We start from the raw sequence: 17,142 nt of genomic DNA, 5'->3' as shown, positions 1-17,142 counted from the left end.
GGATAGACAGTTTTTTTTTGTTCAAGATTAAGTATATAAAATGAAAAATTATCCTTGGCCACAGAGAACAAATGATCAACATAGAAAGAAAAGATTCTCGATTCCATCATCATCATCATGTTGATGGAATATCAGAAAAAGAGAAAGAGAGAGAGAGAAAAGCTGCTTTGTTCTAGCGCTTATTTGCTGACTTGAGCTTGATGAGAATTGAATTGGTCGCCAAAAAAAAAAAAAAAATCTCTCTCTATTCTATTGTATAATTTCGTTCACCGGGAACTGGGAGGGGGGCAGGAGTGGAGCAAACAATTGGTTCATTTTTCAGAACGAATCAGTAATCCTTGGGGATTACTTTGTTTCACACTGTAGTTTATATACCAGACACCTATGATGATGATGATGATGATGGTATCTGCGATCATCATCTTGACGATGGCGTCCATATATACTTATAATAGCCCAAACAAACTTATAGGAAACCACGCTGCTCTTTGGTTGTCGGCTGTAGGTTGAACACACACACACACACACGGCAGGGAACAACTTACTGTTAGAATTGTCTAAAAATAAAATGAAAAAATCTTCTCTGTTTTCGATATGACCAGGCTCAACTAGCAGATAAATATATTGGAATAAGAATCGTGAGGATAATTCTGTCATTATGGGAATGAACAAGGTTGTTTTTTTTCTGCTGAACTTATAGAATTGGTTTTCTTTAACAGGAAATGCTAAACCATTTTTTTTTAATAGAGAGTATAATAATGCCACACACACACACAATGGATTATAACCGCAACCTTGAGACAAGAACCGTTTCATTGTATATACTTACAATTGACTTGAAGAACGATCCTTCTGGATACCGATGGAGGAACACCTAATTTCATATAATTTTGAAATGTTTGTCAGATGTCATATAGTGATTATTATATAAAAGATACAATGAAACTACTTACCATTCTGGGCAATGCAAAGATAGGCGCCCATATGAAGACGGCTTACTTTTTCTATGTGTATCACTTCGCCTTCGGTGGTATTAGCTTGTGTTTTTTTTCATTTATTTATTTATTTAATTCAAATTCAAAACATTTTTGAAATCAACAAAACGACATATGTGAAACATTTATCATAACTCACGATATTCGAATCCACTTTCTTTGTTCAATTGCCAATTGCCATATTCGATTGGCTTGTTATCTTCTCGTCGCCAAGTTAGCCTACATATTGGTTATTGGTTAGAATCAGAGTTGATAAAAAAAATATGGATTATTAATTTTACTTACTTTGGTTCAGGATGGCCACGAGCTTTACAACGTAATGTAAGATTCTGATTCTCACGAACTATCACATCAGAAGATGTTTCCGAATTTATGAAATCTGGTGGAACTTTAAATACGAAATAATATAAAGGAATGCTATCAAGTTTCAAAGAATGTGTTTTATGCTTGTGTATGTGTTTTTTTGGTAATGTTTATGATCCATGTGGCATTGACGATACTGTTCATTCACTCGTTTTAATATCAGTGTGTTATATAATATAAATGTTTACTTTGCAAAATAGATATAATATACAAAAATATATAAATGTCGTCCACTTACCAGTTACATCAAGATATCCAATTTGGCTTTTCATTGGCATTGTATTGATTTGACACATATAACCTATATATGAATGAATGTATGGACAATTCAATGATAATTGTAGTATTTTTCAATCTACCATATTTATACCTCCACGATCAGATTCTTGTACATTTTTTATATGTAATGTCCAAATTTTATGTTCACTTTGGGTCAATGATATGCGGCTATTACGGGTGACAACTTGATGTTGTATAGTAAGAATGGATTTATCTTCATTACGAATCCAGCCGACCTTCTCGTCAGTGAGAGAAAAAAAAACAAGTAAAACATGCTTTAATATTAAAATAAATGCAAATGGAACTATTTTTCAATTGTTTCACTTAACAGCAGAATATATGCTCATCATTCATATATATATGATGATGATGAAACAACACACACACAACAGCAAAATGCACTTAATTTGTCAGGCACAAATAACCCGTTCTAATTTTTCGTTTCACTACATTCAATTTTTGAAACACGATTCAATGAAGCCTGCTGCCACATATACGATGTATGAAACAAAATTCGTTATGCAAATCGGTATACGAATGACAACATTTGGTACCATACACACAAACACTTACCACCATCATCATCATCGATTGTCAACGAGTCAAAATGAAAAAAAAATCAGTTTTTCCCTAGATTCTGCTACCAGTTTCTAACAATAAGCCAAACCCGATGAGACAGGTACAGTCAGATCTCTAGAGAATATAGCCAAATTTATCACACACACACACAAATGAATCGCCCGAATGGCCATCGTAATCAGTGAAAGTAGTTTGTGTGTGTGAAAAAGAAAAAGAATCAATTTTGCAATGACTGTTTCCTTTATTAAAAATGATCCAGTCAGTAAATATTTGCCGATGACAACAGAGGCAAGGATCTCTATATCTTTAAGGAAAAAATACGATAATCATTGATGATGATGGCCAACAAATGATGATTGGTCACCATTGGTTTTTTTCCTACCACATATGTGGTTCATAGTAAAATCGATGAATGCTAATGACAAGGCTTTGTGTGTGTGTGTGTGTGTGTGTGTGTATTTTATTGTCTTGTTTGTCTAACCTAGTTTTTCAATCGAAATCAATAGGGAGTCGCCCATATATAGAGAATCAACAAACAAATACCAAAGTTTTTTTTGTTGTTGTGTGTGTATGGTGAATGTTTATAATGTACCGTTATGTTTTATATGTGATATCCTGACAAGCGATTGGTAAAAGGCCCCAGGTGAATGAATAATGGCACAACAACAATAACCAACAATAAAACACAAGGAACACGCGACAAGCAAACACGGTCTCCCAAAAATAACAAAAAAAAAATAGCTGATGCAGCGGTAGAAAACGGCGGCCGTGGACAATTGTTGTAGACATTTCTCACCGAATACAAGATTCTCATTATGATGAACGATGACATGTTTCATCTCTATAGTTAACATGCCATCTTTGTCCTTATGTATCACCACACACACATACATAGAAATTTTGTTTCTTTAGCAATAGCAATGAAAACTATTAGTTTAGTCTGAGATTGATGATGGCTCCAAGCCTTATAGTTATTACATATAATATATCGTTAATATGAATCCAACTGCCTGGTGAATGTGTATGTTTTTTTTTCTTAAACACCTGGCCCAAAAAAACAACAACAACAACAACTATTGTTCACAAAATGATGATAACTTACTCGATATGTATCCAAATTGTTGACGATGCAAGGAAATTTAGCATCACGACCAACTGATATGGTCAGATTTGGTATCATACCAACAAATTCTGGTTCATCTGTCTGATGTAAAGTATAACGTTTTCTTTTGATAGCCATCCAATCTGGTAATGTTACCCATTCTGTCGTATAGAAAGAAATAAAAAGAAAGGAAAGGAAATGAATGATAATATATTGAATATAAATTGAATTCGAACCGATTATCCTTGAATGGCCATGATAGCTATTGGTAAGATTTGCATTAGAAAACCATTACTGGCAATCAATGATGGTTCCGTCATCCAAAAATTGAAGAGAACCAGTATTACTTGGGCTATCATAGCCAGACAATAATAATAAGGATATGCTCCAATTGTTGGGCGGCAATCGACTTCGATTCAAAGATAAGTGGGAGGATGTAAAGATTTAAATGAATAACTAGGCAGGTGTATGTATGCTTGGTTTGTTGGCACTAGCTACCATTCGTCAAAGTTCTCTATTCAGACCAATTCTTCATCGTAATACGATCAGAATCCAGAATAACAATGAAAAAAGGCATTTACAATGGCATTTGTTGATGATTATTAATTGTGACTGTCATTTGAATGGCTGGCATCCAACATTGTCCAATGAATCGACAATTCGATTCAATAACAGATTCAATAATAATAGAAACGGATGTAATGATTAATAGACAAATGCAATGACAACAACAGCAACAACATTGTTTGTGTCTGTGCTTGTGTGTCTCACTAGGGAATTATATAAGAATGATGATGATGATGATGAGCCGCTTACAGAATCGAATTTTCTTTTTTTTCGTTCGTTCGTCGATTCATAGTCAATCACAAGTCAAATCAACAATCAGACATTCTCGATTGTGTACGATTATCGAAAAATGGCACTCATCATGGCCTTTTTTTTCTCTGTAAAACAACCTGACCATAGAAAAAAATATCATGCATCTATATTCATGACCGATAGATATTCAGCGCTGATATGAATCGATCTAAATAAACGATATATATGTCTTATATATATGGATATAGCAAACAGTATTTGAAAAAAAGGGATAAACAAGCAACAAAACAACATGACCCTCTGGACTATAGTATAGTATAGTACTATTAGGTCCCAAGTGGATCGAATTGAATTGATTTTTTTTCCTTCAAAATTGGTCCGGCCGTCAAGTTGTTAACGATAATCTGATTGCAACGATATGGTTGATGGCCACTATCTGGTTGTACATAACCATTCGATCATTGAGTTAAATATGATTCTGATGTATTGGGCAACATGCACAATTGTCTTTCTGATGTCAGCATGTTTTCCACTGAATTGCCTTCAAAAGAAAAAAAAACATAAACAACACATATTCGTATTAAAAGATGGATTCTAGCCTATCAAGCGTAATCGACACTTTATTCGCCTGATTAGATTGCATAGATTCGTGTGATGTTAAAACAAAAAACAAAAACAAAAACAAAAAATGCAAATCATCATCATTTAAGCGAACAAATGAATGAATGAAAGAGAAAGAATCAAGCAAACACTAGCATGAACCTGGCCCATAAGTAAACATGGCCCTAAAAACAGCATCCAATAGATTTTTGATTTGGCTTGCCACACTGCAAAAAAAAAATTGGTGTTTGAAGCAAAGATGCAACGCGTATAAGGCTATCAATGATGTAAGAAAAAAAAAGCATATAGTCAATCATCCATGGATCCTATACACATGGATGATGCACACATTTATTCACACACACACAAACACAAACACAAACTTCAAAACAACAATAGATGACGAAAAAAAAATTTTTTCATTAAAAACATAGTTCTATTACAATTCATTTTCTAGTCCATGTCATGTGTGTGTGTGTGAGAAAGAAAGGTGGGGGGGGAAGTTGAGTCATTTTCTAAAAGAATCCATTCTCTCTCTACACTCCATTAGGCCATTGTTTTCTTGCTTGCTTTTATTTTTATTTTTATTTTTTGGTGAATTCAATTTTTGGCATTACTTTGGCTAACAAAATCTAAACACACACACACACACACACACACACGAAACAACACCATAAATTGATAAAGATCAAAAAGGCGAAATTTTTTTTTTTTGTTTGGACCGAAAATTAATCGAAAAAAAAAATTTTCGATCTTTTATTCACTCACTTGCACATACACACACACACACACACATGCTTTTTTCCGTGTGAAATGAGAAATGAATTCTGAATGGAACCAATGATGGAAAGAAACGAAGAAGAATTTAATAACTTGAATCAAAGAGAATATAATTGCTATTGCTTGCGTGTGTTTGTGTGTGGAGGGGTGGGTGGGTTTATATCATCATATTATATTATTATTTACTTTATGGCTCGTGTGTGGCCCCAATCATCATTGGTGGTGGTGGTGGTGAAGGCATCTTTTTTTTTGCTGGATATTGAATTTGACAATTCCTATCCAATTGAAATGAATGTATATTATATCATGATTAATCCAAGCAAGCGAACAGATAATAATCTTACCAAAGCATCTAAATATCCGACCATTTGACTACAGTGGACAGTGTCATTTTTCGATCGTTCAGTTCAGATAAACAGATCGTTTTTTTTTCATTGCGGCACCCAACTGTCATTGTCAACAGCTAAAGCCAATACGTTTTCATAGACACGTGCAAACACACATGCACACACACGTTGCACGTGAATGATTGGACGAATCGATTGTGATCAAATGCATCAAAGAAGAAAAATCGGGAACCTCAATAACAAATTTTTGAGTAGAATTTATAACAGAAAAACAGCAGCAATTACCACCACTAAATGACAGATGATTAAAATGAATAAACTATATAAATGTCCAGTTATCAACAATAATAAAAACGACACGTGTTTGTTCACATATATAACAATTTGGACATTGAGAATGTGGGTCATACTTGAAAACAATTTTGAATGAAATGATATACGAGATGCTAAAAAAAACCGTGAACAGATTTTTCAGCTAGATTGCTGCCATTTTAATGCCATATATCTGACCAGCGCTATTTTTATTTTTTTTATTTTTTTTTTTTTTTTGATTCATGCATAATATTCAACCATCCGGTTGCATATGCATAATTTAGATTAATTATCTAATTATCTCATTCCAACCAAGTGATGATGACAGCTTTTTCGGTAGTTATGTAGAATATTATTCTATTATTGCGATAACAACTGATGACCACTACGGTAGCCACAAATGCATGGATCTATTTAAAAGTTTTTTTCTTTGCAAATGAATTCGTTGAATTCGGAGAAAAAAAATCCATCTAAATGACATTTTAATGAGTTTGGTCAATTTATCCAAATTCATTTGGTGATGATTAGGAGGAAAAAAAATTCCTAATGATAAAACGGTAAATTCAGTTTGTCTGTCTGTCTGTCTGTCTTGATTGTCTGTTTCTCAGAATTCTATTTTCAGTGTTATCAATTCACCGACACAACAACAACGTCAAACGTGAAATGGAATGAAACCTAAAAAAAAGGCTGACGAGCATGACAATGGGTCTGAACAAAAAAAAAAAAAATGTTTCATCAACTCAAATCATCGTCATCATCATCTATTTGGCCTTTACCAGAATACGGCACAAGAAAAACCTGGTTATTCTCTGCTATCTTTTCGGCCAAACGGAAAAAGTTTGCCGAATAGTGAAGTGAATCCAATCACACACACACACATACAAATCATGTACGGCAAAATGGGTTTTTTTTTGTTTTGTTTTGTTTGTTAGCTTGTGCATCCTTTTCTAACAACTTTTGATGATTGTACGACGGCAATCATATCCGGATGGCATCAACACATGTGGCAACAATAATAATAATAACAGCAACAACACAATCGGTTATAGGCAATTAGTCAAACCGGTCTCTATTTCTTGGTTCCAATAACATCCATATAACAACAAATAATTGGACAGTTTCGTTCATTAATTTAACACAACAATGATTGCCCCTTGATGATGATATTGAATGAATGATTATATAACCCCTTTTTGATTACAAAGTATTAGAATACGATGTGCAAAAAAAATGGGATTCACTATAGTGGATAGCATTATAATATAAACTGAAACTAAATCTGTATGAAATGATTTTTGATTGTAGCCATTTTTTTTGGCGGGGGGGGATGCATGTCAAAATCAAATGAAAATGAATGATCATTTAAGTATACCTTAACTACAACAACAACAAATAATAATGATGATGATGATGATGAACATCACACAATCGATAACTATTAAAATTTATGATTATTATGACGATGATGATAATGATACCCCATTATTATTAGATTGGAAACAAAAAAAAAACATTTGAAAGCTCGTAAAAGCCATTATTGCATTAAATATCAAAACGAACAATTTATACCTGATTTATGAATGTGAAAATGGGTAGTGGGTACTTTTTTTCAAGGTAAATGTTTAGTGTACTTGGTTGGTTGGTTGGTTGTCAACTAATTTTTTCGTACAATGTATAATGATGATGAAAATTAATTAGATGTGTCAAACAAAGATGATACAAGATTTGATTTTTTTTTTTTGGTTGCTTATGCTTCAATTTTGATTTGCGACACACACACACACATACACAGAGAGAGAGTGCTAGTGACATATATTATTGAGTTTTGGGTGAAAAAAAAATCAGAAAAAAAGCCCGGTAACCATCTTTTTCATCATTGCTTTGTTCAATGGTATGGATTGTCATTATTGCCGAACAAAAGAGCTAGCTAGCTAGCTTCAGTGAACAAATCAAATCAAACCAAAACTAAATCTGGTTTTTTTTTATTATTATTATTGAAATGTTGCCATAATGATCAATGAGAATGAAGAATGGATTGACAACAAGACGAAGAATAATGGCTACCATCAATGTATAGAATGTGGTTCATTCGATTCAATTATTATTACCAAAAAAAAAAAAAAAAATGAAAAAAAAATATTTTCATTCTTCGATCCAACAACAACAAACTTGTCATTGTGGTCGTTCGTAGGCGGCAGGCATCAATGAAGTTTTCATTTTCTGGTTCCACTGTCGTCAGGTTGCAATGCCACTCATAACTTTTTTTTCTTCTTCTCATAGCGATCCAAAAAAAAAAAAAAATCAAAAATAAATAAATAAAAAAAAATAAAAACGAAATTGAATACTGATTATATATCCACAATATCCACAATCAAACAAACAGACAACGACAAAGCCACAAAACCGTGAACGTGTTGGCATGATGATGATGATGAAAAAATAAGAATTCTGTTTTCATTCTTTTTATTCTAGGCCTTTCTATAGAAACCATAACAGACAAATGAACCAACAAACAGACAAACAAACAATGTGATATTGAAATCGTATGAGAGAGAGATGACATTTTAAAATATGCTGAATGAAAAAAAAACCCAATAGAATATTGTCAGATGTTGTTCTATATTTGTTGTGAATGTACAATATATTTATATATATAGCCGATCATTCTACACAATACACAATGGGAACTCTAAAATCGATCCAATTGCCGTTTGTAAGTTTGTTCGTGATATACGGATGAAAATTTCCATTTCCATTTCCATTTGCGGTTTCTTTTGCTGTTTTTTCACCAAAAAAAAAAATCGGCCAGTATAGATAGATAATTAGAAATTCCAGCTCTAACAATGACACAGACAGACACACTGAATACACACACACACACACACACACACACACACACATTGAGAATATTGGAATCGCAGAAAAAAAACTTCATGATGATGATGATGATGAATGCTGAATGTGTAATAATAATAATAATAATTCGTAACGATGCATTCACCATATCACCACAATAGTTCAGGAATGGTAATGCTAAAATTCAATACAAACACAAACAGAAAGACACACAGACGGACAATCTTAATGATCAGGGGTTGAACCAACAACTGCAGTGGTAAAAGCATCATATTTTTTTTTTTTTTTGGTCGGGCAACGGTCAATTCTCTTCTTTTTTCCCCTTTTTTGTAAACAAGATCATAGCACGAGAAATAAATAAATAAATAAAAAAAATCAAATGATGATTCTTGATTCGTTACATTATACACACACTATAGAGATGGATAGTTATGGTCATCTTTAGTATGGTCAGACATACACACATAAATCTGACAATGTTTTTTGGCCATATCTTATATTTTTTTGTTGTTGTTGTTATTATTATTATTTCCATACACATTCCATTTCAACATAACATTGAAAGGGAGGCCAAATATTTTTTTTCCATTCATTCATTCATTCATAATAACCGGCAGTTGACAACAACAACAACAACAACAACAAAATAATATTAATATATGTGTGTGTATGTGACAATCGATAGTTGAAATTGACTATCGAATAATAATGAATGGATATACATATAAATCACTTTTTTTCTGATTCTTCATTATTATTATGAATTTGAATATTATATAATCATCACACATTATCACATACCATTCAAATGAATCGACCAAACGATTCCTAAATACTTGAATTTTGACCTAACTTATAAAGGAATTTCAATGAACACACATACACACAAAAATTCCACAAAGAAGCTGAGATTTTTCTCACATACCATAAAACATTTGTGAATGAACTCGACCGGATTTGTATTTGGATGATGAGTCATATGGTTATCATCATCATCTCATAATGACCTTTCTGATATATATATAGAAAGCTACAACTAATCATCACCTTTTTTTTCATGCTAAATTTGATTGACACACGTTTTCCTGTCATCATTTCTATCAAAATTTGAATGACATGTGGATAACCCAGCTGTGATCCATGTGAATTATTTTGCTTTAAATTCTTGTTTATCGTTGCTAGTTAGTATCAGGTTTCATCTCATGCATGCATCAACTGATAAGATGCAAAATAACATGCATAAGGCATTACTGAAAATCAATTGGAATCATCACAATCATATGTACATCTTGGAACGAGCTTGATGATGATGACCTGGGAAACGAATGTCATATTGTCTGACTGTTTTGTATTTTTTTGTATACGTCATGCATGTCATCAGTAATAGAGGGTAATACAAACGAACAAACTAAAACGGTATACATTAATTTTAGCAATAAACAAGCAAGCAAGCATGTTGTTGTTGCTGTTGCTGCTGTCATATGTCAATGACAATTGGCTACATTTCTCAAGCTTTGGATACAAAATGGCTATAACATCAACAACACAAATAGTGACATTATGTCCCAAATGAGACCCTGACGCTAATGCCAAGATTTGACAAGAAAACTGAATCCATTTAAATGAATCAACGACTTGGTCTGGTCGTTGTTGTTCTGAAAACTAATTCAAATGGCCAATAGATGAATATAGAAATCGAATTGAGATTCGAATTGAGAAACAAAAAAAAACTATTCATTTGCGTTCCAGGATACGATATATTAATGTAAACCGTTAGCTATTTGGTATTATTAGAACAAATACCGTAAATTAGAATTAGTACAAGTTGTATTTGACTTGATTTCATCAATAATTGCCACATTCTGAGAGAGTGAGTGTGTATATACACCGACCTCATGGGGGTTTTGTCACCCAGGCGATGTCAATACCATAGTCATATACTGGCCGGACAAATCTCGAATCAAGAGAGAGAGAGAGGTGAAAAACAGCCTTAGTGTTTATTACCACCACCACCCCCAAAAAAAAAAAAAAAAATAACGGGACAACCTTCTAAATCAACGGGCCATTTGTTTCATTCATTTGGCCATCTGGACTGAATTTTGTCGTTTTTATTTTCGGTCGAATATAAATTCGGGTAAAAGACATAAAATTATCGGTAGGGTGGTGTGGTAGGTCGGTCACAACCTTGTTGGCTTTATTGGACAATCATCATTTATTTTACTTTTTTTTTTTGGTTCATCCTCAGTAAATTGGAATAAACAGAATTTTGCCTCGCAAATCGAATGATACACACACAACATCAACAAAAAATCGTTTTTTTTTGTTGCGTGTGTCCGCGTTGTAAGTTTTCCCTGTATCTATTGTGTTTGATCAGTGATCATATTACTGACATTTTATGGTATCAATGATTATCTGAATCTATCGATATGGATAGAGTTTTTTTTTTTGTTTCCTGTAACATGAAATCCTGTATCAATCGAGGTAAAATACAGTATATTCAGCATCCAAACAAACCAACGGTAGTTGGTAATATGAAACCTTTTGCATTTTTGTTTTTGTTTTTAGATAGAGTAGATATGTCTAGTCTAGTTTAGTCTAATGTAGAATGTACATGAGAATATTCTTTTTTTTTCTTATGAATTGGACTGCTTAAATGGAATTTATTTATATAAAGTCGATTATGGATAGAATTTTTATAGAAAACTCAACTCAAAAAAACAACAACAACAACAACAGCGATTGCCAAGGCTAAATTGATAATCAAGCTTTTTGTTCAAAAAATGAAGGATAATTTCCGGCCCATTATCGTTAGCAACAACAACATCATCATCATCATCATCATCATGTGGATGTTACACAACAACCAACCAAGTTATAGCCTAAAATTTACATCAATGCATCAATGAATTGCTAAATTACTATATATATAAGGAGAAAGTTTAATGGCCAACCAAACCAACCATCTTAGGGCTAAATGATTGTCTATTTTAATCGAGTTGGCCTTCGACTATTAAACAAACAAAGTCCAAGAAACGATATGATACAGAAAAAAAAAGTTAGACACGCGAACACCATCCGACCGTAATGTAAATATCATAATCATAATACCATTTGGCCAGTTTTTGTCACTATTTTGTGGATCACAACAAAAAAAAACATTGACCTCTGATATCACGCAAACAGAATAACCATTTATGACCACCATTTTTTTTATTACAAATGTCATGACACAATAATCATCATCACCATGGATCTAAAAGTTTCTGGTCGAATCATGATGATCATCAAAAAGTAATTCAACTTTTGGATAATGAAATAGTGACAAACACACACACACATGCACAAACAAACACAGAAATAGTCCATTTCCATGATGGATTCTATAGTTCAAACAAATGGGAACTCTCTTTACTAATGAACAATGAAGATTTTATTATCGCCATAACCACCAAAAGCAATATTATCGAATGGATTCAATAAATCATCGTTGAGATTCGTACTAAGCACATCATGAAAGGCCCATGAGTGACGATGAATCGAATCGAATCACGTCGTGTGTTTGGTCACCATCAATAAAAAAAATGATCAATGTCATCATCATTGGTGGAAATAAAAATCCTGTTCACTAAGTAATTCATTTCATTACAAAGCAAAATTATCGTTCGAATGAACCAAAATCAACTGTACAATTATACGTATAGATAAACAAACATAGATTCATGCTGTGAATGAATATTCGAATGTTCATTTAGGTTGATTGTCACAAATATCAACCACCTAAATTGCATGAAAATAAATCAAACGAGATTAACGTGTTACAGATTCAATCAGCAATGTTATATCATCGATTCTTGTGGATAATTCTTTATACAATGCCTTGACCAATAGCTTATCTTCATAAGCTTAAACATGGATGATCATTCGTAGTTACCATAGGATGGCAATGCCATGACCATATCTTAGGATTGTATTATTTTAACGAAAAAAACAATTAGACCATTAGAGCAGAAATGAACGGACCAGATTCTCAAAATGGAACAATGAACAAATAAATGCATCAATGATCATGACCATTTCATTTCATTTCAGGTTCATTCCAAATGGATAGATGACAACGAAAATTCGGACATTAAACAATGATAATAATCAATTTGGAATAGGCAAAATACGACGATTCGATTCGATTTCCTAATCGATTCCGACAAAGCTTGAATAATGGTTGTACAATAAATAAAGAACTTCCTGTTCCGTTCTTTTTTTTCTAGTTACAATAACTATTGTCCATTGAATAATTATGATACACTACACGTGAAACTTACACATACACACATACACACACACACTACCATTCTGATCACGATCCGAGACAAAAAAAATTGACCCACTTAGTGTACAAGATTTCAATTGGATCGGAATGAATGAATAGTTCAAATGAGACAATCAAACACATATATTTACAATGTATAATAATAATAATAATAATAAAGTTCAAACCTCCTGTAATTAAAGGAATATTGTCAAATTACTTATCATGATGCGATGAAATATAGTTGTGAGTGTTTATTTGATTATAAGAAAAAATAGAAAATAGTAGATTAATCAATTAGGTTAACTAAACTTGGTCAGAATTTTCAAATGTCCATATATATATATATATATATATGATGGAGAAAATGAAATCGGCCATTATCGGGTTCAATCTCTCTTTATCTTTCTTTCCTTTTCAATAATGGACATTCTATTGTTTAGCATTGTATGCATTCTAAACATTTGACCAATCATCAATACAATCATTGATTGAATTCAATACATTTTCTGGCCATATTGGGTTTTAACAAAATGTAATTTCCAGAGCTGTTTTTCAATTACTCACACACACACAAATACACTATTAGTTTAAGGTTTACAATTGTCAATTGTAATATTCATATAATGGACGGTTGAATGGATTTTCAAGAGAAATGCATTACCATTGCTTACATCCCCCACATGCAGAGCATTTTTTTTTTTTTTTTTTTTTTTTTTTTGATTGGGTCCATCACAACATGATGGTGGGCAAGATTTTTTTTTTTTTTTTTTTGATTACATGAGAATATGATGCAGATGTAAGCATACATAACCGGTGGTAACCACCACCACTGTGTGTGTGTGTTCATTTAGCAATTTTGATACAAACTTGCAATCGGATAGACAAAATAATGGCAGGTGCATTAAAAATGGTGTTTCCGTTTACATTATCATCATCATCATCATCACCATCACCGGAACTAGAATAACGTGCAAACAAAAAAATCTGTAATCATGATTGGTCGAGAATATGATCCAAGTCATTCACAACCCATCTGATTTCCTTTTGTTGTTTCTTTTTTCTTTTGCTTATCGTCAATTAAATTGTGGCTAGGTTACTTTGGATTGAATCTGTGTTTATGTGGGTGGCTGTGGTTGACTTGTCTATATATATATAATATTGAAAAAAGCCATAAATCTTAGCTGGGAGCCAATGAAGAATCTAAGAAAGAAGAAAAAAGCCGAGCAAAGAAAAAGTTAATTATTAATGATGCGAATGAATGGAGCAAACAATCGATTGTAGGAATCCATTCTAAGGCTCTATACTTGTGTTTTGGAACTCTAACGATTCGCATCGCTGCATATGGCTTCGTGCCATTGGTGATCATGATAGATGATGGTCATATAGCATCAATATATGCAATGTCCAGTCATTTGTAACAACAAAAAAAAATAAAAAAAAAAAAATAAAAAACAATTAGCACCGTCCATGGTCTCCGACCAAGTTTTGTCATTCTCATCATCACATAGTAAATATAACGGATAAAAACATGGCAACCATTCTCTTGACAAATGACCAAGATTCACCCATCGTAATAAACCGTAACACCTATGATTCGAGATGACAATCCTCAACATACACACGTTCATACGTGTCCAACCCATATTAATATCATTGTAATCAATTTACCAACAAACACACCAGGATTTTTCGTTAGGCTCAAGTTCTAGCTTTGCTAAATTCTCATCATCATCATCATCATCATCATTCGATGAGTTAAGACTCTACTGAATTAAGCAGCTATTAATTTTAGCTTGAAATGTTTGTTACCGATCAAGACAGTCATTATATTGTTATTGGTAATCGCTACTGACCAAACCAGAGCCCAATTCAATACGTAAAGGAAATAGGCCGATACCGTTTGAATTGTTTGGAGAATCATCACAATAGTAATTAAGTTAATCACTGCAGTAGTTTAGATTTGGATCGTTTTGGACAGCTATCAATGAATCGATTTTGTATAACTGACTGTTCAGCCATAACTCAAGGATAAGATTTCCGATTTAAAGCTGATGGTCCAGAACGGCAATGCTAATGGAAACTAAGATTGAATCGATCGATTAGTTTCCGGATATTGAATGGTCATAGCCAGCCAGTCATCATCATAACCCGATTAAATACAAAATGATGATTTTGATTGGTGGATGGAATTCGGGGAGGAGGTAGAGCAAACGAATGGAATAATGAAAATTGAATGGCTTGTAATGGCAGGCAATCAACGTCTCATTACGAATAAAAATAAGCTGATTACTTAGCTGACTGTATTCTTCAAAGACAACTTGCACGCGTTCTGATGTGAGTATAAAACCAATTTGTGATCTAACGATTCTCGTTATACTGTCTATAATATTTCCACTTAGCCCTTAGGCAACAAAAAAAAAATTCCCATCTTTTAAGGAGAATATGAAAACAATTGTAAAATAATAGGTTCCAATATTAAATGGAATCGAATTCACTAATCAGCTTATGCAACTATACTGTTGTTTACGGCTCATTATGTTCCAATTTAGGCATCATTTATATCCATATATATGGTGGATATGAAATCCATTTTTATTTTGTTTATGCCAATGACCAGAGATTTTTATATGGAGAATAAACTTGTATTTTTCATAACAAACAAACGAACAAGTGTGCAATGATGACAACAAAATATAAACATGTCCGGACATATACAAAAATTACGAATAAAAACTTTGCCATGCTTTTGCATCAACTCGAAATCATGATGACGATGACATCCGAATTGACAAAATAAAATACATCAATCGGTACTACTGTACACATCATCATCAAATAAAACCACAAACACAAGGCCTAGTTTTTTTTGTTGGTGCATCCAATGAATCATTAGGCAACCATTTTGAATCAAATTAGTGAATAATGTGAATATAGTAGCTGCAAATAGGAAGCAAATGATGATGATGATAAAGATGGATTGATAGATAGAATACCGACAATGTTTGTTCATTTTTTTTTCTCTCTCTAATATTTTCCGGGTTTTTCCGGTTGCCTTGTTAACATAATATAACATTACAAAATAAACGAGATAAGAGGCAATAGAAATGGTTTCAATGATTTTGTCTAGATTAATTCTAGTCTAGTTTTTTTTTCTCTATTTTTTTCTTTTTTTTTTTTTTTTTGTTTAGCTTCATCATGCATGATGATGATGATGATGATGGTAGTGGTATTGGTGATTTACAAAAAAAAAAAAAAAAAAAACAAACAAACAAACATAGTTCATCATCATTCATGATTGATGTCTAAAGTCTTTTTTTTAGTTCAAAAATCAATGTTCAGTCACAATCTATCAACATTGAAAAATAGTTACAATCTGATTCATCGATTCGATTACTTGGTGTGGGTGGTGGTGGTGGTGGTGTAAATTCTTAACACACATTGTGGCTATAGAAATCAACCATTGATTCATACACATTCAGAAATGAAAATGGAACGATAACTTATTGGTGTCATACAAACGACCAAAATATTATTATGGCTACCTTGCCTGGCTTTTTTTTTCCTACTTTCGTTTCTGCGATTGATGGCCATTTGTCCTAATCTGTAATTGCTGCTGCTGCTGTTGCTGCCGCCAGAATGGACATAAATTTTCTCTCCTCACTACAAAACATATACAACCGTTAAACCATCAAAGTGACATTTATTTTTTTCATACCAAAAAATTTCCAATTCTAAAAAGGAAAAAAAAATTTAGAGCCCATTTTATCCCAGTTTGTTGCTAAATGTATTTTTGATCGCACA

General features: G+C 32.7%; 1 protein-coding gene across 1 annotated transcript in view; it reads right to left on the bottom strand.

The window, feature by feature from the left end:
• Positions 1 to 17,142, bottom strand: part of LOC124495538 (hemicentin-1) — a 90,094-nt gene that overhangs the window by 71,950 nt on the left and 1,002 nt on the right. The window contains exons 2-8 of the mRNA XM_075733780.1: positions 3,319 to 3,479; positions 1,729 to 1,873; positions 1,597 to 1,659; positions 1,281 to 1,383; positions 1,135 to 1,214; positions 954 to 1,037; positions 830 to 874 (exon numbers count right to left, since the gene is read on the bottom strand). Coding sequence (XP_075589895.1) covers positions 830 to 874; positions 954 to 1,037; positions 1,135 to 1,214; positions 1,281 to 1,383; positions 1,597 to 1,659; positions 1,729 to 1,873; positions 3,319 to 3,479 — 681 coding nt within the window. The remainder of the gene's footprint in view (positions 1 to 829; positions 875 to 953; positions 1,038 to 1,134; positions 1,215 to 1,280; positions 1,384 to 1,596; positions 1,660 to 1,728; positions 1,874 to 3,318; positions 3,480 to 17,142) is intronic.

Source organism: Dermatophagoides farinae, chromosome 8 (genome assembly GCF_024713945.1).
Source record: "Dermatophagoides farinae isolate YC_2012a chromosome 8, ASM2471394v1, whole genome shotgun sequence".
In the NCBI taxonomy this organism is placed as follows: Eukaryota; Metazoa; Arthropoda; class Arachnida; order Sarcoptiformes; family Pyroglyphidae; genus Dermatophagoides; species Dermatophagoides farinae.
This window is presented reverse-complemented; position numbering and strand designations above follow the sequence as displayed.